At 34.4% G+C, this 23,822-nt stretch overlaps 1 protein-coding gene across 20 annotated transcripts in view; it reads left to right on the top strand.

The window, feature by feature from the left end:
* RAPGEF2 (Rap guanine nucleotide exchange factor 2) overlaps positions 1-23,822 on the top strand; it is a 214,743-nt gene that overhangs the window by 113,770 nt on the left and 77,151 nt on the right. For 3 of the 20 annotated variants that reach the window (XM_019733148.3, XM_074338384.2, XM_019733147.3), the window contains exon 1: positions 18,795-18,930. The exons of 15 other annotated variants lie outside the window; for them this stretch is intronic. In XM_019733148.3, the coding sequence (XP_019588707.3) occupies positions 18,871-18,930 (60 nt within the window). In that variant the 5' untranslated portion in view covers positions 18,795-18,870. Of the gene's footprint in view, positions 1-17,881; positions 18,030-18,794; positions 18,931-23,822 lie in introns of those variants that run through there. 2 more of the 20 variants (XM_074338385.2, XM_074338383.2) reach the window with 2 other exon arrangements.

Raw genomic sequence — 23,822 nt, 5'->3', positions numbered from 1 at the left:
ATAAAGTTCTTCAGAAGCATGAATACTCATAGTCCATGTAGTGTGTTCTTAGAACATTTTTTAAGGCAAGTGTGTGAGGCTTGCAGAGAGAATAAGCATTTTAAAATGCTGTGAGAAGGGAAGATTGGCGATGGCTTTCATTAACATTTCCTTACATTTTGATTACATTCTTAACCTAATTTTGGCAACAACATGGTCATAATTGAAAATATTGGATCCTGTTTTTTTGAAGATGTACTTGAGCCAGAAAATAAAATGTGGCATGAATTTTCAGCCTTGTGGTGGGTAAAGATTATAGCGGCACGTAGTAGGTAGGTTCCTGGAAGAATGGGAGACTGGCTTGGACTTTGAACAGGTGTACCTTGTTTCCAGGTTCAGAATTAGGTCGTGGGGTGAGGGGAGTTTGCTTATTTTACCCATAATTACACATCCTCTCTGCATCCGTGGGTAATGTATTCTAGAAGTTTTTGTGGGTAGGGAAATCTAAATTCCATAATAAAAATGGAGAGGAGAAGTAGTAGGGCTTAAGGGAAGAAAGAAACTTTTCAACTTGTACCTGACTGGAGTGTTGGGGAAACTGGTACCTAACTGTTCTGGCATCTTTTTAAGTTCTCCTTTCGTTTTAATGAAAACAAACAAACAAAAAAAGCAGCTCTGTCCTCTTCCCACTTTCGGAAGAGCAAAGATTGTACGGAGATATCAGGCTAAAGGCTGAAGAAAACTTGTTCTGGTTATGCCATGGAGGTTATGTGTACCAATGGATATTTCAAAAATTTCCAGCCTTTCTAGGCTGGTCACATAATTAAAATGTTCTTTACACTTTGAAAATTCTGATTGTCTTTCCACTACCACTCCTACTTGCCCGAAAAAGTATGGCTCTGAGTTAAGAGGATTTGAACACAGTATCACATAAAACATATTCATAAAGTTTCAATCAGTGCAATATTTTTGAAATAATGAGAATCCATTAGATGGTCATATAAAAAGGTATCTCCCATACATTTCATTAGTAGTCCTTTCCTACGAGTGAGTATATACTTCAGAGCACAGTTTAATAATTATGCATTGAATTTTTCAGTAGAATAGGCTTGGTTTTTAAAGTTCTTGGTACAGATGTATAAAATAATAAATTATTGCATAAAATTAAGTTAATATAATGTAAGTCAAATTAACTAATATTACAACATTTTGGGAATGATTTTTTTATTACAGTCAGTGATCATACAATGTCTATAAAATGTGGCACCCAGGTAATAAGATTGAGTCATGTTAGGAGGCTTATGAAACTAAGTCCCATTTTTTTATAAGATTATCCTTTATAATAATATAAGACAAGTCCTGTTTCTTATAATGGTTATATAATCATTCCTAGGTTATATCTCTGAAATAGGGTTTCTTTAATTAGAGATAGATTTGATTTGAGTTGTTTTTATCTTTAGTTGGGACTCCTTGATAGATTTGGTTGTTTCAAAAATTTAGATATTGAAACAAATGAAAAAAATTACAGTGTTTGTGTAATTATACACTTTTATTTGACATTTGACTTTTGACTTGAGCCATTCTTAAGTTAGAAATAGGTAATATTTTTATTCATGTCATGGTTTTGCTTTGTCACTTATTATTTATTTCTTTTTCTGAGGTCTTAGTTTAATATTTGCTACTTAACAGAAGGAGAATGTGTTTTGAGTAATATATCAATGACGTGTGTATCTACTAAATTTCTTGAATATTAAGGTCATAGGATTTTAACTTAAAACAATCCATTCATATCATATCCCACCTGATTGTAATTTATTCATGATATTTTAAAATCTATTTATATGCCTATCCAGAATTATTCAAGTATAGGGAAAAATTTCTTAATTTTAGTATTTTCATTCCTTAATGTAAATTAATCAAGCATTTGTTTGCCTAATTGAACCTAAAGCCTTTGTCTTAAATACTGTCGTTGATGCCTATTTGTGAATTATAATAGGATGGAGATAAAGAAAATCTGTATATTCTATTTCTTGTATTGTAGCAAGGAAATTTCAATATTTTCATTTATATATTTTTATTCATTTAACAAATATTTATTGAGTACCCATCTTGTTTCAGGTCTGTGCCAGACTCTAGGGCTATAGAGATGTTTGGAACAGACAGAGTCTTGCTCTCACTCACCTTACAGTCTCCCAGGGAATACAGATAAATAAATGGGCAACTAAAATAGAGAAAATTCCAGGTGCTAAGGAGGCAGAGCACCTTGAGAAATCAGGCATGGATTCTTGAATGGCTTTAATATCTCGGCTCAAAGAAAAATATTCTTAAATCCAGGAAAGCCCAACAGAAATGTGAAAACTGAATTGGGGAATAAAGACCAGAAAAGGGGGAGTGTGCAGAGAGCGTTGGAGAGGAGTGGTATACACCAAAACACCCCACAAATTTTGCTAGGTACTATTTATTGTCTTTATGCCTGGTGTTTTATATTTGCACCAGAGAGTCTTAAAGAGAAGTGTGAAGTATCCTTTGCTTTTTCACGCTCATTATCAGCAGGTTTACTGGTTCCTCTTCACCTAGAGTATGTTGCATTTTAAAATCCTGCAGAAAGCTCCCTGTGGAAAGGTCTTTGAACAATAGGTGGACATAACAATACTGTGCCACATGTGCTGCATTTTCTGGCAAAATGCAGCATGTTGAAACTGCTGCGGTGGTCTCAATCTTATTGCTTTGTGGACTGTTTCTCTTTGTTGCAGTTACAACCAGGTATTTATGTTGATTTAATATATGCAGATTGGGAAATTACAATATAGAAGATGTATAGAGATTGAAATTGTATATCAGGAAATAGTTTAAAACATAAAATGATTTCTCTCGTGCTATTAACAGCATGCATTGCAAATTAATGCAAGGCAGTTGAGAATAGTATGCAGTGTGCTGTTTACCCAAGTTTCAGCTTCTGTTAGAGGATGTCTATTTTTATATATTACATCATCTCTGCTGCAGAACTACCATGTCCACTGGGATTTACTGTTCTTTCATTCCATTTTGAAAGAAAGCTTGTATTGATGTCATAATTGGACCCATCTTTTGGTTGCACTTAGAAATGGAAAGTAATAAGGGTGTTGTGTAGCAAGTCATGCAATATTTCAAGCAATTTATTTGTCAAAAAAGACCACCGCTACTTTGTCCTGCCTCTAATTGTGAACACTGGTGGCTCTCTGTGCCTGTACATGTTTTAAATATACTTGGCTAAAATTTAGCCTTTAGTCTCAACAGCAAAGATCCTTTTCATCTTTGTTTCATTTCTTATCCTGTGATTTTTTTTTTTTTTTTGGTCATGAGATTTTGCAGTGCTACATGCTGATTTGAAAAATGTCTCTTTTCTTTGGAAAAATCTTTTGATATTTAGACCTACTTTCTACCAGTGCTGAATTAATCTTTTTACAATTATCAGTCGTAGGTTGTTTATAGTCACTATTTGAAATATTGGGTGACTAGAAATGTTCTTTGATTTTGAATCCAGTGTTAAAACATTACCTCGCAATCCCTTTCTGTTAGCTAGAAGATATTGTTGACCTCTGGAAGAAACTCTTAGCATTTTGTTCTGTGTGTAGGTATTAGGTTTAAATCACTTGTGAAAAGAAACATTTTAATTATTTCTATTAAAATAATTTCAAAATGTCTACTACATGTTATACATATTTATGTATATAAATTTCCCTCCTTATTCTCTCAAAAAATTAGTCATTATCCATATCTCAGTAGTAAACCTTTTCCTTTTAAAAAAAAATTGATTAGTAGAAAATTTACACTTCAAAAAAACAACAGGTTTGTTGAGTTCTAATTCACATACCATACAATTCAGCTATTTAAAGTGCATAACGCAATGATTTTTCGTTTTTTTTGAAAAAACACATAACATTAAATTTACCATCTTAACCATTTTTAAGTGTACAGTTCAGTGTTGTTAAAAATATCAGTAGGAAACTTTTGACTGACTTGAATACAACCAATTCACAGGCGTACCTTGCATATTTTGTGATTGTTTTAAGTTACACATAGGCTGAAAAATAACTTTAAGATATTTTGAAAAAAATTGTAGAATATGTTGGAAAAAAGAAGGCTTACTGCATAATTGTTTATATTAGAGGAATTTCTTATGGACTTAGTTTGGGATCAGGTAGCTATTTTTTTTTTTTTTAAAGTATTCCTTTTTTCTCTTTCTAGTGGAACATAGGACTAGGTGGATATAATACGGAATTTGGAATTGCTAGCCTAAAGGAGAAATATGTGACAGCAGAGTAGGCCAAATATGAAATATGAATTACTGATTGGGATAAATGATGGAGTAAGTCAAAAGGGGAAAATTTGAGGACGAAAAAGAAAATATTCAGGGTGTCTTAATTTTTACTCAGATGTCTATGAGGATAGCAATGCTATTTGGTCACCTGTCGTTTTGGTACAATCCGGAAGGCATTTGGGAGTGTTAATGAGCAAATAAAGTTTAAAATCTCAAAATAAGTTGTAACATTTTCCTTTCACTATTAGCATACTTTTACTTCATATCTGTTTCTTTATACCTATTTTTAAACGGAGCCGTAACAATGCTGTTTGAATCATCAGGAATTTTGGAATACTCAGGAAAGATTTTAGGACAAAGATTACTTTGCCGTTTGTTAATTTATGAAACAAGTATATCCTCAGCCAACTGGAATGTAGAGACTTCTTGGGCATCGTTGATATTCTTGACGATATTAGTGCCTTGACAATGGGCATTGTTGATGAGTACTTGATTGCTTCAGTTTTGTTCTCCTCAGTACGAACATTCGCCTAACTTTTTAGTTAGACTGGAAGAGTATAAACAGCTAACCGCTCTGCAAGTGGATTAAGTTGTTAGACACCTCAGCTGAAGTAGTATTTTACGTACACACAGGGTTTTGTCTTAATGGACTCTAAAGACAGTTGATAACTATGGATTCTTTAAAAGAGCTAAGAGGCTGATTATTTTCTAGTTCATCTCTTAGAGCAGCTGTTGTCAAACTTTTTCGTCTTAGAACTCCTTAAAACTTTTTGAGAAACTCCAACAACCTTCTGTTTATGTGAATTATCTATAGTACTATTTGCCATATTAGAAATTGGACCTGAGAAGCTTAAAAAAATTATTCATTAACTAATTGAAAAAATACACCCATTACGCATTAATATAAGGATTTTTGAGTGAAAATTTACTATATTTTACAAAACAAAACATTTGTAAGAAGAGTGGTATTGTTTTATACTTTTGTAAATATTTTTAATATTTGGCTTAATAGAGCTCAGCTGGAGTCTCATATCTACTTCTGTGTTCAGTCTGTTGCGATATGTTCTTCCAGTTGAAGTATATAAAGTATATGAAGAGAATCTGGCCTCACACAGATAGGTAGTTAGAAATGGGAGGGGTATTTTAACAGCTTTTTCAAACAATTTTATTGATATGCTACTGCAGAACTTGAAAAGTGGTAGTTTCTTAAAGGTCTCCTTGCAATGAAGAATATAAAACTATGTCAATGAACTTTTCTTATTCTCTTTTATGAAAACCCATTGGTCTTACTTACACATTGAATGAATGGATCTTTTTACTCATGCATGATTTAGAAAGATCATGCATTGGTCATGAGTAAAGCAGTCTTCCAAATCTTGGCCCATTGTACAATATAAAAAAAAAATCACATTTGTCACATCGCTACCAGTCTCATTTAAAAAGGCCTCAATTATTGGGAAGCTGTCAAGCTTCTGATGCTGGATATAGATTTTCAAGAAGTCTGATTTTTACTTGAAAGCTGAAATTGTATCACGGACAGAGTACTAGCAGCTGTTTATCTTGAGGTGACAAGCTCAGTTTGTTCATTTTCAAGAAAATATCTGCCAAATACCCAAGACTGAATGACCATAGTTTGTCCATTATTTGTTTTGTTTCAAATAAAAGTATTCCGTGAAAAGACCAAGTGCAGGCGCCCTGAGCGCACAGCTCTGCGTGACTGCGTACGAGGAGATCTCAGGCTATGAAGCTGACTCTGACCTTGTTTCCTGTATGGCATTTCTCCTTACACCCTTTTCCTTCTTGCTGCTTAATTCCTTTATGGATAACTAGAAGGAAGTGGAAAGATCCCACGCTAACTTTGGATGGAATGGAAAGAATTTTTAAATGCTTTCCATTAAATAACTGTGTTTTACATGTATGAGTTGCACTGGGTGGTCACATCAACACGTTTTTGTAGTAGTTACTGTAGTGATCTTTAAAGATTAGATATTTTTACTTAATTTATTTAGCATTTGTCATTGAGAGCTTTTTTCTCTTCAGGAATTTTATTTTTGAAGTCCCTTCCCCCAGCAAAGTTCTCTGACTCCCCTTCCCTATTAAGATAATGATGAGCTATTATATGTAATTATAAAGTATTTAAACATTTTAATGCAAAAGTTCGTGTAGTATGAAAGTGTGATATAAAGTATCTTTAAAAATTGGTTTTGGTCTTATGCCAATACAAGTAAGTCTCTTCCCACTATACCCTCTAAAAAGATTATCACCGTGGGTAGATTTAACAATATCCTGTGGGTGGTTAATAGTTAATGTTCACGGTAATCTACTATATTACAGATTGTTTCAGTTTGCTAGTGTATAAAGAAACAACCTAGCAATATGTTTACAACTTCTTTATTCTCAAAACTCCTTACTGTTTTCCTAGAATTCTTTTCTATGTTTATGCTCCTCAAGTTTGACTGTATTTTCACTTTTACTGGCTCCTTTATTTTCTGTCCAAAAAAAAGATACTGCCTTCAGTCTTTTCCATCCACTTCTAGTTAATTTTAAGACATTAGAGGCTAGTTTCCTTTGCCATCACAAAGTGGATTTACTGCTCATGTTGTGCTCTGAAGTGTTCACTGTGATTCAACAATCAACTACTACAGCAAAATAATCTGAAAAGATAAGGCGCCCTTTGGAAAGGGACTGGAAATGTCCCCACTCCTCAAATTTGAAATGGCGGGTTTCTCTTGGTGAAAACTGAAATGTCCACATGAATAATCTGTGGGGTTAGTGATCATTATAGCTTCATGCATTATTTCTCACTGAGATAAATTTCTCCTTTAAATCATTGTCTCATTTTCTTCCCAACTATATTTTACCTTTGTTATAAACACCATGCTTTGTAGTAGTTTGAGTATAATATTAATATCTTGTTAATTTTGGTTTTTGTTTTAAATCTTGAAATCCATTGGATTGAGTAATGTGTTTTTAAATTTTGGTCCCACAGATTTTTATTTTGCTTTATGTCCTTGAAAAAAAATATTGCTTATAAAATACAAACCTTCAAGAAAAATAAGTTTTGATGCACATTTGCACTAAGGCAATCTTTTAGTAATCATTTAATGATGAACATTACATTTTGCTTAATGTCTATCACACTGTGGAACTCCCCAGGATGATTTCTGAAGTTCATTCTTGCTTTCTTGTTTCCTGTCCTATTCCACTTAGTCTTGGGGGTCAAGTGTGGAATAATGAGTGAATGTCTTATTCTGTTTAGTGTTTTATTATAGATTTATGGTTGTGTGTTAATACTGTGAATGACTACTTAATGGCACAACCAGGAGATATAATCTTCCATAATCTGACCCATCTGGCCGGTTGTGAGCAATTGTAACAACTGTAATTGTCTGGTATATAAAATTAAGTATTCTATCTAGTATTGTACTCTTAAAATAGCATGTAGTAATTAAAAATTTGAAATTGCAACTAAAATATGAATAGGTGAAATATTCTATTTTAGTTGCAAAATAGAACAGGCTCTTTTAAAAGCCTTTTAGAGCTTTTACAGAGAGGGAGAGATTAGATGTGTGGTTTGGGCTTTGTTTACTCATTTATGAGAAAAAAGATGGGATGTTGTCATTGTAAGCTCATGGTCATATCAGTAGCTGACTTCTTTTTCAAGAGAACATTTAAAGAATTTCTATGGCATCTGAAACATTTTCTATATTGAGACAATCTTCTATTTCCAGGCAAATTTACTTGGAAGCATTTCCTGTCTGGAAAATATTTAATTACACCAGAGGGGCAGTCACAATTCTATTTCTGGTAGCAAAGTCCATCGATTAATGCTTCCATTTATAAATACTGTCATTTTGTTTAAGAATGAGCATTATCAAACCATTATGAAAACTTATATGTTTTTATACTTATTTGAAGACATTAGGTTTAAAAATGAAAATATGTTTGTTAAAAATTAAATTCCTAGAGTCAGTAGAGTCTTTAAAAGCAGGTAGTATCTTGCATGTGAATGTATACCTTTTGTGCAGCATATCATAGGTGCTCAGAAGTATCTTGGTTATGTGTTGATATCTTGGGATCAAACTCCCAGAATTAGCATTAGTTAATATTTCTAGGAGTAACATTATAGATCCACCTGCGTTAGCAATTCTAGACAAGAATATCTACCCAATCCGAGCCACCTATCCAACATTCACAGGTTGCCGAAATCTTGAGTGCAACTGACTTTTTTGAATATCTTGGAGGAATATTAAATGCTTCTAGTGTATACCAGTCAGCTGGATGTTTTTTCATGCGTTTTGCCTATTAAACCTCCCTGCAGTTCTAAATTTTAGGTATTGGTGTCTCTACTGTTAGCAGATAAGCATGTTAAGGTCAAAGAAGTTAACTATCATGTTCAGTGGTCATGGGTCACTCAGATGAGTCAAACATAGACATAGGTCTTTTCCATTCTCAATACATAAAATTATTTATTTTTAAAAGGGAATTTAACATATATTACTTTTGTGCCACTTAAACTTTTAATTTGATCTAAATATATGCATATATATCAAATAATTCAACTACTTTAGATGCTTACCCTTTAAGAACCTTTAAAAGAAAGAGGCGACTGAATACAATGTCCCATGTGAAGAATTACTGAGTTGTACTTGCAATGATGGTAGGCTTTGTCTGATTCATCAATCTTTTTTGTTGCAATTAAGTGTTTTCTCTTTTTTTCTCTCATCAACAAAATACAGCATTTTTTTTTTTTCTCTTTAACCTTTCTAGTTTTAGTCCAATACAGAAATGGGTTTTCACTGGTACGTAGTACCATTTCATGACAAAGGATGACTATGTAATTAGTGTATTTTAAAAGTTAGATCTACTAATATTATAAATAACGAAAGCCAAATCTTGCTGAAAGATCTTTTGTAAGTATGACTTTTTAATGAACCCTAACAACTTGCTTATATCGAAAAGTAGTCATAGTTTTTAGAGGCGAGAAACCACCGTCATAAGATTGCTTGCTTCTGCATCAGAAAATATTGGAAGTGTTTTTGGTAATATTTAAGAATATTAAAAACATATTAAGTAATTTCAAGGGATTTTTAAAAACCTTCTATAAAACTGATTATCTAATTGTGTATAATTTTTAATCAAATTATTGCTAACATTAAGAAAAGTACTTTTTACTTACCTTAAGTTTGGCAATTTTTAATTTAGAAAGTAAGGATGTTAAAAAGAAAACCTCTAATCTATTGTCTAATTATCACTGTAATTTTTAAAAAGCAAGAACATTTCAATATTCCCTCTCCTAAGTAGGGAGACAGAAATCTCAAAATAAAGTGTAGTTACCACCAGGAAATCTTATCCCAAGATAGATTAATTTCCATTCATGTGGTCTGCCTTTTTCTATCATTCTGTATCATGTTACCCCATCTACCCCTATTTTGCTACCCACTAATGTTTAGTAACAGCCATGTTAGATAATATGACCTTAGGAACTTGAAAGGACTTTAGGAATCTCCCAGCCCAGCCATTTAATACAATTTATTTTTTCCAGTACAATCACTGACTTTAGCTTCTGCTTTAAGATTTTAAATTACACTTGGCACTGATATTTGTGAGATAGTCCTTACATAATGTGTGTCAAAATTGTATCCTACTGCCTGGTACAAAGTAAGGATTTAGTAAATCTTAGTTATTATTTTTTTGTAGAAAAGGGCTAATTATTAAGAAACTTTTCCTTATGGTTAGCTGAAATCTGCCACCCTGTAATTTTAGTTCATGGTTCTCGTATCTTCTAAAGCAACGCAAATGAAGATTCATATTCCATTTCATATAACTATGTTTTAGATATTTAAAGAGAATCCTACTCCATTAAGCCTTTTCTCTGTGTTAAACATTCCTAACTTCTTGTAGCTTTCATAACTACCTTATCATTTTCTGCTGTTAGGAACACTACAGTTACCTTCTCTCCCCTAAGTCTTGAGGTCTAGAACTGGCTGCTACAACTTCTGTAAGGCCTTGTGATACCCGACAGTGCAGATCAGAGCAGAACTTCTTATCTTCCTTGCTCTGAATAGTATGTCTGATAATGTGACCTGAGATTATATTAGGGTTTTAAAGCACTGTGCATTGGCTCTTATGAAACTTTTGACCGCTCAAATTTACAGATAACCCTTCCCACACCCCCTCTCCCCATGAATGTTCCTCTAGCCTGAGCTCCCCTATCCTGTGCTTGTACAAGTGACATTTTGATGGTACTCATGTAGGTCTTTATATTTATCCCTCTTCAATTTAAATATGCTGGTTTTAGTCTACTTTTTTCACCTGTCAAGTTATTTAAAATACCTGATTTTGTCAATAAACACATTGGACATCTTTTATGGTTGCACAACTGTCCTGTCTGTTTTCTCATCTTAAAGCTGGTATAATAATACTTCACAGGTTAGTTTTGAAAAAGTTTAAGTGGAATCACTTACGCATTCATTCTTTGACCAATTACTGTGTTTTAAGTACTAGAGGTACACCATAATTTATCCTTTATAGTTTCAGTTAAATAAAATGTTGAATCGTCCCTGCCTTTACCTAACTTACATTCCACTTTATGATCAATATTCCTCTTTTGGTTAAATAAAAATAGAGGGATAATTAACAATTCATTGTGTTTGCGCAAACATATTAATCATAAGGGAATATGTCACATACCAAATTAGTAATAAAGATAATAATGGCTGTTTGCATTTGGAGTGTTGCTTTGTGAAATACTATCGTTGCAAGCTCACTTTGAGGCCTTCACCTCCAGAAAAATCAGTACAATGATTTGCAACCAGTGTACAAGGACTATTCACCCCTGTGACCTTGAGCATTTCAAGAAGAAGTCTGATCTTTTCTTAAAATAGGTTCTAGGAAGTGAAGTAAGCTTTGTTAAATCAGCTTTTAAAGTTTGTTCATTTTTCAAATAAGTGTATTTTTAAAAGCCCCATTCTTTATGTTGGAATTTCTCACCGACTTACAGCCTTTTTTATTTGGTTTGTTTTTCTGCATTTCTCCATCACATACCATTTAAAAATTTTCCTCTATGTTTAATATGTTACATGTAAATATTATTATATTTATCATGGATAGGTTACTACCTTATTTTTTCTATTATGAATCAGATGCAATATAAACAGTTTGTTGGAAACTTTTTTATTAAAGAAAGAAATAGCTTAAAGATTACTCTGGAACATATCTTCGGAGTATATCTGGGTGATCTTTTTTGGACTCAATTAGATTTTTCTGTTACTACGTGCTGATTCAAGTAACAGGTTCTCTGTATTTCTAAAGTCCGTATTTAAATTCAGCTCAGGTATTTATTCAACAATTATTATGGATCAGGCATTGTGTTGGTATCTCTCATTTTATTTCATAATTAAATTATTTTTAATAATGAACCTGAAGTGTCATTTTGTTTGATCAAAGTAGAAAAAAATAAAATTTTAGCACAGATTTCCTCTATAATTGCTTCGAGAGGGTTTGTGTGGAAGACCTATCTGAGGTAGACCCAAAGATGGAATAGATTATGTGAAATATAGGATTGAATTACAATTATAAAGAATTTTTCAGATAATCAGCTTTTCTTTTGGGAAAAAATATAGTACTAATGTTGGGGGATGTACTGGGAAAAGAAAAACAAACCTTCTGACCATACCTAGTACAATAACTGTATTTTGCGTTTGCTTAGTACCTAATTGGTTGCAAATCATTTTACTGATTTTTCTGGGGGTGACGGCCTCAAAGTGAGCTGTGTATTCATACAGAAAAGAGCATTTTTAAGTGTCATTTCTTTGGTGAACAATAAAACATTACGAACCAAGTTTGTAAAATTTCTTGTTTCTAGATCAAAGAATAAATTTTTCTGGCCTCTCCCACAGATTATCTCCCACCTCTGTAGTTTTTTCTCTGGGGTATGGGGAAGAGGGAAGAAATCAATATATGGTGGATAAGTGAAGTAAATTATATTAGCAACCTGGAGCTCTATTTTGTATTCTTCCAAACTGCTAACTTTATAATGTTACACACTTTATTTCTCTAGGAAAGAACTATTAGGCTGGTGCAAAAGTAATTGTGGTTTAAAAGGTTAAAAATAAATGCAAAAACCACAATTATTTTTGCACCAACCTAATACATTATTTTATTGCTTCCCTTGGGTTTTGACCAAGTTTAATTAAATGTTTGTAAAGCACATTGAAATCTATGGATGAACACTACAGGTATTATAAATGAACACATTAATCCTAAATGTGATTAATAATTACTGAGAGCAGACCATTTTTTTCAACTTCACAGTAACTAAAAAGCATATATTTTAGGTGTGAAAATATAAGTGAATATAATGCTTATCGAATTTAGCATAGAAAGGCTTTACAAGTAGTTTCCCAAACTATGTATGTAACCTCTATCTTTTGGATCATTGTGGCTGATAATTAGAAGTCATTAGATGTTTTTGACACAGGGCAGAAAGTAGTTACAATGTCCTATTTCTGGCTGGATATATTTAAGGCTACTTGTTAAGTCTAGATTAAGGAATGGGGTAAATATAACCCAGATTAAGGCTACTTTAAGGTGTGATTTACTATTTTTTTGTGTGTAAAATCTATAATGAGGGCTTCTCTTCATTCTTCAGTTTATATTTTTTTCTTAAGCACTGTTTAGCATATTTTAACCTAGCATAATTGTGTTTCAATGTACAAGGTAATATGGATAGTAAAGCTTCTGTATTACAATCATGAGTTTTAAGATACGTAGGTTGTAGGCATGGTGCCAGGTTGTAAGAGAAATCACACCTAGTCTCTGCAGAAAAGCGTCAGTGCCTGAGGATGTGTGATTTTCTGACTTCATCAGGTTCTCAGATTGGGTTAGTTTCCTTCTTGAGAGAAGTGATACATTTTTCCAGAGAAAGGCAAACAATGAGAAACCTTCACATACAAAGTCAGGCACCATCAGCACGGGGCTAATTTGACTAAAACTTGGAGAAGAGTTTTTGTCACATAGATGTGTGGGACATCGGCTAGATGGATGAAAATGATAGAACTTGATTATTCTTGAGTTGCCATTTACTATACACACACACACACACACACACACATATACATATATATGTATGTAACATTTAGATTTATCATTTTAACCATTTTTAAGTGTACAGTTCAGGGGCATTAAGTACATTCACATTGTTATGCAACTATTACCACCATCCATCTTCAGAAATGTTTTCATCCTCCCAAACTGAAACCGCATACCTGAAATAAGAACTCCTCATTACTCTCTGCCCCCAGCCCCTGGCAACTGCCTTTCTACTTTCTGTGTATGAATCTGACGACACTAGGTACTTCATTTAAGTGGAATCATACAATATTTGACTTGTTTCCCTTAGAATAGTGTCTTCAAGGTTGATCCTTGTTGTAGCTTGTAACAGAACTTGATTACTTTTTAAGACTGAGTAATATCCCATTGTATGTCTATACCACATTTTGTTTGTACACTCATTCATAGATGGACATTTGGGTTGCTTCTACTTTTTGACACCATTTACTTTATTTTTAAAAGACATTATTTTTTAGAACAGCTTTATGTTTACAACAAAATTGAGAGAAAGATACCAAGATTTCACATACCCTTTTCCCCCTACACATGCATTGCCTCCTCTATTACCAACATCATTCACTAGAATGGTACTTTTTTGTTTTTTAAACCAAGGATGCACCTACATGGACACATCATAATCACCCAAAGTCCCTAGTTTACTTTAGAGTTCCTCTTGGTGTTGTACATTCTATGGGTTTGGACAAATGTATGATGGCCCATATCGATCATTATACTATCATGTAGAGTATTTTCTCTTTCCGAAAAATCTTCTGTGTTCCACCTGTATTTCTCCCTTTACCTCTAGCAACTACTGATCTTTTTATTGTCTCCATAATATTACTTCTTCCAGAATGTCATATAGTTGGACTCATACAGTATGTAGCCTTTTCAGATTGGCTTCTTTCCCTTACAATTATGAATTTAAGTTTCCTCCATGTCTTTTCATGGCTTGAGAGGTTATTATTTTTAGCATTGAATAATATTCCATTGTCATGGTGTACCATAATTTATCCATTCACCTACTGAAAGACGTCTTGGTAGCCTCCAAGTTTTGGCAGTTATGAATAAAGTTTATGAAATTATGAATGTAAAATGAGTTATGAATATAAATCACAGATATAAAATTATAAATATAAGGATCCATGTGCAGGTTTTGTATGGATGTAAGGTTTTAACTCCTTTGACCAAATACCAAGGAGTGTAATTGCTGGATTGAATGATGAGTATGTTTAGTTTTGTAAGAAACCATCACACTGTCTTCCAAAGTGGCTGTGCCATTTTCATTCCCACCAGTAATGAATGAGAGTTCCCGTTGTTCCACATCCTCGCCAGCATTTGGTGTTGCCAGTGTTTTGAATTTGGACTATTCTGATGGGCATGTGGTAGTATCTCATTGTTGTTTCAATTTGCATTTCCATGATGACGTATGATGTGGAGCATCTTTTCATATGCTCATTTGCCATCTGTATATCTTTGGTGATTTGTTTATTGAGGTCTTTGGACCATTTTTTATGAAGTTTTATCTTATTGTTGAGTTTTAAGCATTCTTTGTATATTTTGGGTGAGTCCTTTATCAGATGTGTCTTTTACAAATATTTTTTCTCAGTCTGTGGCTTGTCTTCTAATTCTCTTCATACTTTCTTTCACAGAGCAGAATTCTTTACCTTTAATGAGATCCAGCTTATCAGTTAATTTTTTGATGGATTGTGTCTTTGGTGTTGTATTTAGAAGTGTATCACCTTACTCAAGTTCATCTAGGTTTTCTGTGTTATCCTGCTATTTGTAGGAATTTTATAGCTTTGCATTTTACATTTAGGTCTGTAATTCATTTTGAGTTAATTTTTTTGAAGGGTATAAGGTCTGTGTTTCGATTCTTTTGTTTTGTTTTGTCTTGTCTTGTTTTGTGTACCATTTTTTGACGAGACTGTCTTTGCTCTGTCTTATTGCCTATTTTCCTTTGTCAGAGATCAGTGCTATTTACTTTTAAATCACTCATTTGTCTATTAAAGAAAATTGTTTGGAATTTTGATAGGATACAAGATCAGATATGGTCATGCTAGTGTCCATTTCCAGTCAGTGGAGATTTCATTCATTCAAAAAAATGTGAGTGCCTATGATATATACCATGGTAGGGGCTGCAAGTACTGTGGCTAATAAACACGGTGCCACCCATCATGGCGATTTGAGTGTAGTGAGAGAAGTAAATACTAAACACTTACATGATTTCACGATTAAATGTAAAATCACAACTGTAATAAGTGCTACAGGAAAGTGATACACGGTATCATGGTAATTTTGAGGCAATTTCACCAATATGTTTTTGGGGGTGGAGTGGTAGTCATTCAGGGAATGGGGGGGCGGGTGAAGGAGAGTTCCAGGCAGATGATATAACAGGTGAAAAGGCACTCTTGCTCATTCAAGGAAGCGAGAACAGCCCAGGTGACCTGGAGGGCATGAGTGTGATGTAAGTCTTGAAAGCATACAGATCTTGCAGACTTATTATAATAAGAGTTTTAGTCTATATTCTGTGAGCAATGGGAAGCCATTGATATGTTTTAATTTGAAAAATGGAGCTCAATGGATTAAGTTAAAATTACCAGATTTGGGTTTTTAAAAGATCCCAGGAGGTAGTATAATAAATGGGTTAGGTGGATGGGGTTATAATTGAATCCAGACGGTTCAGTAAGAAGACTTTTGCAAGTTTCAAGGCAAAAAATAATGATTGGAGTGGGATGATAGCAAAGATGAAGAGAAATCTGAATTTGAGAAAAGGTCAGAAATGTAATTAATGGATATTGTGATGAATTGGACATGGAGGAAGGTGGTAAGGATAACTTGTAGATGTATACATGGTGTAACAAGACCATGATGCAGAGTGCATGGGGTAAAGGAATGGTAGAAGTCAAAGTAGGTAATTCTTGAGAGGTTTGGTTGTAAAGTGGGGAAGAACTTAGGCTGTACCCATATGAGAATGGGAAGGTTTCTGGATTTTGTTTCATTTTGAGTTGAGAGAGACCTGAACGTATTTAAAAGCCAGAGCGGAGAATCTCCATTGTGGGGGAGAGGTTGAATATATGTGGAGAAAAAGGATAACGGATAGTATTAAAAGTCTTTGAAAAGGGAATGTTGTGGATGGGCTGGGGGAAGAATCCAAAATAGTGATGTAGAGGGAATGGTTGCCTTTAGATATGAGGGGAAATACGCAGAAACTAGAATGCATTCAGTGTTAGATAGGCAGACAAGAAATACAAATTAGTAAGCACTGACAACTCCAAAGTCAATTATTAGAGTTGCTGGATTCTATTTTCTGTAATGTATACCACGTACAGATTTTTTTTCTTTAAATTAAAGTTTATTGGGGCGACAATTGTTAGTAAAGTTATATAGATTTCAGGTGTACAATTCTGTAATACGTTATCTATATCTCACATTGTGTGTTCACCACCCAGAGTCAGTTCTCTTTCCATCACCATATATTAGACCCCGTTTACCCTCTTGTAGAGCCCCACTTCCCCCTCCCCCTTTACCCTCTGATAACCACTAAACTGTTGTCTGTGTCTATGAGTTTTTGTTCTTTCAGTTGTTTGTCTTGTTCTTTTGTTTTTGGTTTATATACCACGTATCAGTGAAATCATATGGTTCTCTACATTTTCTGTCTGACTTATTTCGCTTAGCATTATAATCTCAAGATCCATCCATGTTGTCACAAATCGTCCTATTTCATCTTTTCTTACCACTGAATAGTATTCCCCACATGTGGATTTGACTATGAGAAACTGACCAGTGCTTCAGAGTTAAAATGTCCTTGTCAACTATAATGTCTTTCAAATACCCAACCTAGGTGAAATTAAAAGTTTATGGTAGAATAACATATACTCATTAAATTTCCACTCTACTTTTGAAATAAGTTTGATTTTTCTTTTTTAAATGGAGTGGGTTTATTTTGATATTATTTGCAAGGTGCTGTGTGTATGTGTGTATATGGATGTTTGTGAAAATCACATCTTCTAAATTTATACAAGCCTTGTTAAATGGGCATTTTGTAAATTTTTGATAGATGCTTGTTTCGTATAGCACAGTGATATCTGAGGGTGGGGAAGAGGTCACATTCATTCCTTTATTCATTCCTTGGTGAAAAATCATGTTTTAGTTCAAAGCTGTTGAAGTAAGTCCTTGCTCCGTTTTCCCACCCTGTCTTCAGTGATATTATTTGGAGTCAGCAATCAATGGATTCCATCCCTCTGAGACTTGCTTAACCTACAGCTGCTGATATAACACAGGCAAGAGCTTGTTACTTTATCTGAATTGTCCATCGCTACCTTAATGAGTGAAATGGTTAAGTAGAGGAGGGGGTGAGCCTTAAGGAATGTGTGTACCATTTGAGCTGAATATTTCAGTGTATATAGGGAGAGGGAGGGTGAGAGAGAAATCCACTTACATCACTAGAGCTGCATTGAGTGTGAGCCTTGCAGGTTAAGAGACAGACTACAGTGTCTTGCTTTCTGCAGGAAGCAGCAATGCCGTTTGTTTCCTAAGAGGAATTTTTTTATTTAGAAAAGGAAGCTTTCTCTCTACCCAGGAAATGGCTTTCCTTGTGCGTTGCTATGCCAACTGCCTGCAGCCATGGTCCTCCAAAGTAAGCACAATAATGTAATTATATTGGTGTATTGCATTCAGACTCATGATTCTCGAGATTGTGTGTGCATGTGCTGTGTCTCGGTTAGTGACTCTTGCTAGCAGTCATGCTTGTGTCGAGTGTGAGGGACAGACATCATTAAATTAAATGTCCATCAGTGTCATGCTGCTAAGATTAATTGTGCAAACTTGGTTAGTGGAGTGGGACAGAGATCACTGGTCACCACTCTGTCAGCATCATTAGCAGCTAGGGAGGAGGTCCCGATTCACACGCTCTGCCCTGATTTTTCTTTCTTTCTTTTTCTTTTTTTCCTTGGTTGAAGGGGTTTGTATGTGTGATTGCAAATGAAACAAGAGTATTAACAATGCTTGGCTGAATGCTAGAAACTGGTTCTCATACCACCCTGACTAATATAATTCTGTATTAAGCCTTTTTGAGGGGAGTCTGTGTGCAGTCAGCCATTTTAGTTTTTTTTTTTTTTTTTTCCTCCTTTTCTTTTGCCTCTTGTTCTTCCGTCTCCGAAATGATCTTGTTCTCTTGGAGGACTGAGAGCTGTCTAAGGTTTCCTCAGTCTTGTCATAGCCTAAGATGGTTAGAGTTTCAGTGTTATAAAAATGGAGACGGACACTGTTCGGATTCCTTTTCTGGGCTTACAAGTGTGAGGATTTTTTTAAGCTTGGCAGTAGTGACACTTTAAGCTGCAGCATGGTTTCCTCCTGCCTCTTTTTTTTTCTTTTTCTTTTTCTTTTTCCTTTTAATTTAATGCTGTAGAGGGTGACTTGACATCCATGAGAGATTGGTACATGATGTGTAAATTCAGTTCAGCATATGTTTCTTCATTATGAAACCACTAGCAATCCCAGCTAACCATGGAGTTATGGGCCAGCAGGAGAAACATTCAGTAAGTATCTCAAATGCTGCTTGTGCTTCGATAGCACGTCATAGAGAACTGCTTTAAAATGGGAATTATTGCTATTGCTCTTCAGGCAAAAGAGGGATTTTAGAGGATATAATAGTCTGTTTGGAGGAGGGAGGGTAGGTTACAACAGGCTTGTTCTTCCAATTTTGTTGTGATTTTTAAAAAAATATTTAAACAAAACCGACTGTTTAAAGCAAAATCACAAACATTGAGAAATATTGGACAGCTGATTTTTATAATCAGATATTAAAGCTTGACAGTTCATCCTTAACTTAATACTCGAATAATATTTTTTAAATGTCTTTATAGTTGAATTTAATGAGAGAGCATGAAAATGGTTATTGGGAACCGGCATCTGTAGTAAGGAATTCACATGGAGGTTTGAGTGAAGGAGGGAGCTTTGACTATTGATTTGGCAATAAAATAATTGGTGGGACTCATCCAACTGCTTAATATGTATTAATAGGAGATGAAAACACAGAATATTTTTTGAATGCCGCAAGTATTACTCCTTTATAATTGATCCCATGAGTCAGCTATGCATTTGTCATGCTGAAATCCCACAGGCAGCTACTGCTGTTTGCGAGAAACACTTTTCTATGGCGAACATTAAGTCTGAGCCTCCTGTTACAGGAATGTGAGTTCTCACAGTGCTACTTTTATATCACCATGTTGGAAGTTTCTGCCATCGCACTAATTGATATGATATATATATATATGGTTTTTATAAAAGCCCCAAAATGAAAATGCATAAATTTAGGCAGCTTATATAGTGATCTAAGTATTTTTGAAATGTCTGTTTTTACATCCTAGCATCTAGGAGGTATTATGTTAGGGTATAGGAATTATCTTTTATGTATTCTAAAAAGGATGAGGTGTTAAACTTCCAAAAATGGAGCTATATCGCCGAGGCTTTGAAAATTTATAGACAGAAGGCCATGAGTTTAGAATATGAGATACTTAGGTTTATGGCTATAATTTGGTTTTGTTCATCATTGCGAACAAAGTTATTAACTAAATCCAAGAGATTTTCTCCGATGAAGTGACTCTGAAGGCATCATCTCACTCTTCCAATGAACCACAGGATGTCCTTAAGGCCGTGGCCGTGTTGGAAGCGTGTTCCGATGCTGTGCTTAGAGCCCAGCCCCCTCATAAGGAGATCCTCGTAGAATCTCACTAATTAAATCTCTTTGAATCAGATCCAAAAAAAAGATCAGCCTGATACTTTGTTTTACTAATAGGAAAGGTTGTAGAGAAGTTCCACTGTAGTTCCGTTTTATTAACAGGGGCTTTGAAGTGAAGCTCCTCTGTAGTCATGATTTTTCCAGGTAAAAGTGAGAGCATTAGTTAAACTATACTTGAGGAACCATAGAAGCAAAGTTTAAACCACAGTTTCCTTGTTTACCTTTTTCATGTATCCTTTCTCAAAATGGAGGGTGGCGGAGGTATTTACATTAATAATACCATTTTCATGAACAAAGGAAATTGCTAAAACTATTTACTAGTGGGGGAGGAAAAAGTATTAGTCTAGTAGTTGGGGCAGAGGATACTAACTGCTATGTAAACTCGAGTGCCTAGTGTTGTATTCTGTAAGCATCTTTGCTTCCCGATGGGTACTTTGTATTTTACTGAAATTTAGGGTAATGCTGTGACTAAAGTGATACTAGCCACAAAATAGCTTTGACTCAAGCAATTTCGAGAACACGTGTGAGTGGTGTTTCCCATGATACTTTTATTGCAACTTGAAGTACTGTAATAAATAGAATTTGCCATCCCAGACCATCATATGTGGCAGAGCTGGCAGCTAATGAAATCAGGATCTTGATATATACTTGTTGATGTGTCCTTTGGTTCTCTAGACTTTGCTGTTTCATGAGCAGATCTTTAAGATTTTAATTATGTGGAAGGAGCTGAATAGGAGGATAATTACTCTGACTCTCACAGAATAGGTGACTCAGAAAACAGTTGTAGAGCAAAAATCAGTGAGAACGCCCCTCTTTTGACTGATGAGGCTTTATGAGCATAATGTCACAGCTAATGTTAAATGACTAAAACTTAGTAAATTCACAAGTACTTCCATTTCTGCTTCTTCGAAAAGTTTGTGGCTTTTTAAGTGGCTTTGTTTCTTTGACTGCAGAAGAGAGTGAGATGCAAAAAAGCAAAAATGGGGGCTTTTAAAGCTATAATTGAGTACAAATAGTAAACTCAGTTATTCTATTTTGTCAGAATCCTTAGAGCTTATGGGATTTTATTTATTCATTTGCTGTGTAGCTCAATGCATATCTCAATTGCTAGCACATGACCAATGTATAATAAATACTGTTGAATTTCTCATTTAATTGAATTTTTGGATTAATGAAGTCTCATTTAACCCTTTAAACTAGTAAGTTTTATATATTTTATCCTATCTCCTCCCCCTCCTCATTCCATCTGGTGAGTTGATAACACTGAGATAAATACCTGTGTGTCACCCAAAATGCATCCAGAACTGGGCCATGTTCTTACAGTCCTCTAGTGCTTTCAGTTGGTCTTCAGAGAAATCTTGTGAAAAACAAGTTATTACCATTTAAAATAAAACAGGTTATTACCATTTTAAAAATGTATTATAAAACTGCATTTCCCAAAAGACTACTGTGGAACACTAGTTGTACAGGCTATTCATAGATGTTACATGAAAAAAGTTTTACAGGCTCAGTAACTTGGGGAAAATCTTGGGATAACATTAAAGATGCCATTCCTCTATTTACCAACTGTTTTGCTTTTTACCCCCCTCTCCTCTTTTTTGCCCGCCTCAGGTTATCTAATGGGAATAGTATTCCTGACGCATGCTTTTGAAAATTCTGCAATAGAGGATGACTTTGAAACTTTGTAAAATTTTTAAATGAATCACTTGAAATAAATCAACTTGATACTATCAAACTGATAATCTAGTACATTTTAATAGAAATTAGATATATATGTAGTGTGCTATATGTATAATAAATAAAACCTCAGTCATGATTAAAGACTTTTAAAAAGTGGTGTATATAATAAAATGCCTTCCTTAAATGTAGGGCATAAATAGCCATAGCTGTCACTTATTGAGCCCTTATTGTATGACAGGTACTATATTGTATATTCTCTGACTTAATTATTAAAACGATCCTCTAAAAACAGATGTTTTGTCACCTTTTTAGAGATGATGAAACTGAGGCTTAGCAAGATTAAAACATACTTTTTTCCAAGGACTAGTAAATGGTGGAGCCATCATCATTGGAATCCAGGTTTGTCTGATTGCACAGCCCTTTAACCACAGACCTGTACCACCACCTCTCCTTATGTGGCCAGAGTTAGTCTAAATTAGGTGTGTAGATTGTAGTGTTATAAGAGCTGATATTAACTGGTGGAATACATGGCTGGCAAAAAATACTTGCTTTTCTCCCACTACTCTGTTTTATTCTGATATGTGTGACGTTCTAAGCACCGTGTGAATACAAAAAAGCAGCAATGTCATAATCAAGATTATGTTATCAATCTTTTAAAAATAGTTTTATCAAGCTACTTCTTGACAATGCAGTCTATCCTTTTTTATATTATCTTGAGATTTGAGTTGAGATGATCAGGAATAGATGCCATTGAGACCAGTTCTTTCCTCCTCCTGCTTTTCTGTGTTTGGCCCTATCATGTACCTTCTCATTTTTACTTCTTAACTCTTTAAACATACATTTGATGCCTCAGCTTCCTCTGTTCCCTTTGTAACTTCTGACAGGCTGACCTTGGCCAATGCAATGCTATTTGAAGCATGGAGTCTTGCTATTTTGTCTCCCCTGTTTCTGCATCTTACTGAAGTGTGCGTCTACCATGGAACCCAACTTCAATGCATGTACACGTCTCTGAAGTCCATACTGGCCGTGGCTCATTTGTAGCCATAAATATCGATTTCATCATTTCAATCTCTCATCCAAGAAGGATGTACTATAGCTTAACCATATGTCAAAATTCCTGTTGATTGCAAAGGCCTTCTATAATCTACATTTTTTCCCTTACGAACATATTTTTCCCCCAAAACTTTACTTTTTTAATTTAGGACAAGATGATCTAATTATAAACACTTCAGGCTCATTTCCTTTTCTTATTTTCCAGCTTGCAGTCCTCTTTGCTTTCACTTGTTCCTTGTCTCTTCTTGTTAATCTCTGCTTTCTCTGAATAATGATTTAATGGCACTTAATACATGATGCTCAATTTTATTAATTCTTCTCATTGGTGCTTGTAAGTTGGTTTATCTTTACAATTAAATGAGAAATCATATTTTGAGTGAATTCCCCCTGCCCCCCCCCCGCCACGTTCCTTGTATCATGTATTAAAGATATGGTTGGAATTCAAAACTATTTGTCAGCTGTTAAGAATACAATCTATAGAAGGCATTTCTAGAATGGAAGAATAATATGTGAGGGTCCAAGGCAGGAAGGTGTAGGACATGAAGAATCAGAAGGTTATGAGGAAAAATAATGAGATCCTTACTATTGATATGGATTATGTTAGAGAGAGTAGGGTCAATGCAGGTGATGGGGACGAAGGTATTAGGATACCTGACAACTGAATAATAATTTGAGGATCCAGCAAGAGTGTAACATCTCCTCTCCACCCCCTTACTTTCTCCTCTATCTTTAACTAGAACAGATTTAAGAAAACTCAGTTTTTAAAAAATTGCTTTTATCTTACTGTGACAATTTGACCTTGGCTGTAAACATTGGGTATAGTACCTCTTTAATATAATTTGATTGATTCATTTTCCTTAGCGATGTAGAAAATAGCACCAAGGTTAATTATAGATGTTGGGCTATTCCTCTTTTGGGTTAAGGCTTTACCTTTTTTAAATCTGATCTTTATTTTGT

This window comes from Rhinolophus sinicus, chromosome 15 (assembly GCF_057876585.1).
Source record: "Rhinolophus sinicus isolate RSI-liver-muscle chromosome 15, RSI-T2T, whole genome shotgun sequence".
In the NCBI taxonomy this organism is placed as follows: Eukaryota; Metazoa; Chordata; class Mammalia; order Chiroptera; family Rhinolophidae; genus Rhinolophus; species Rhinolophus sinicus.
Note: the sequence above shows the minus strand (reverse complement) of the source record. Positions and strands in the feature narration are given on the sequence as shown.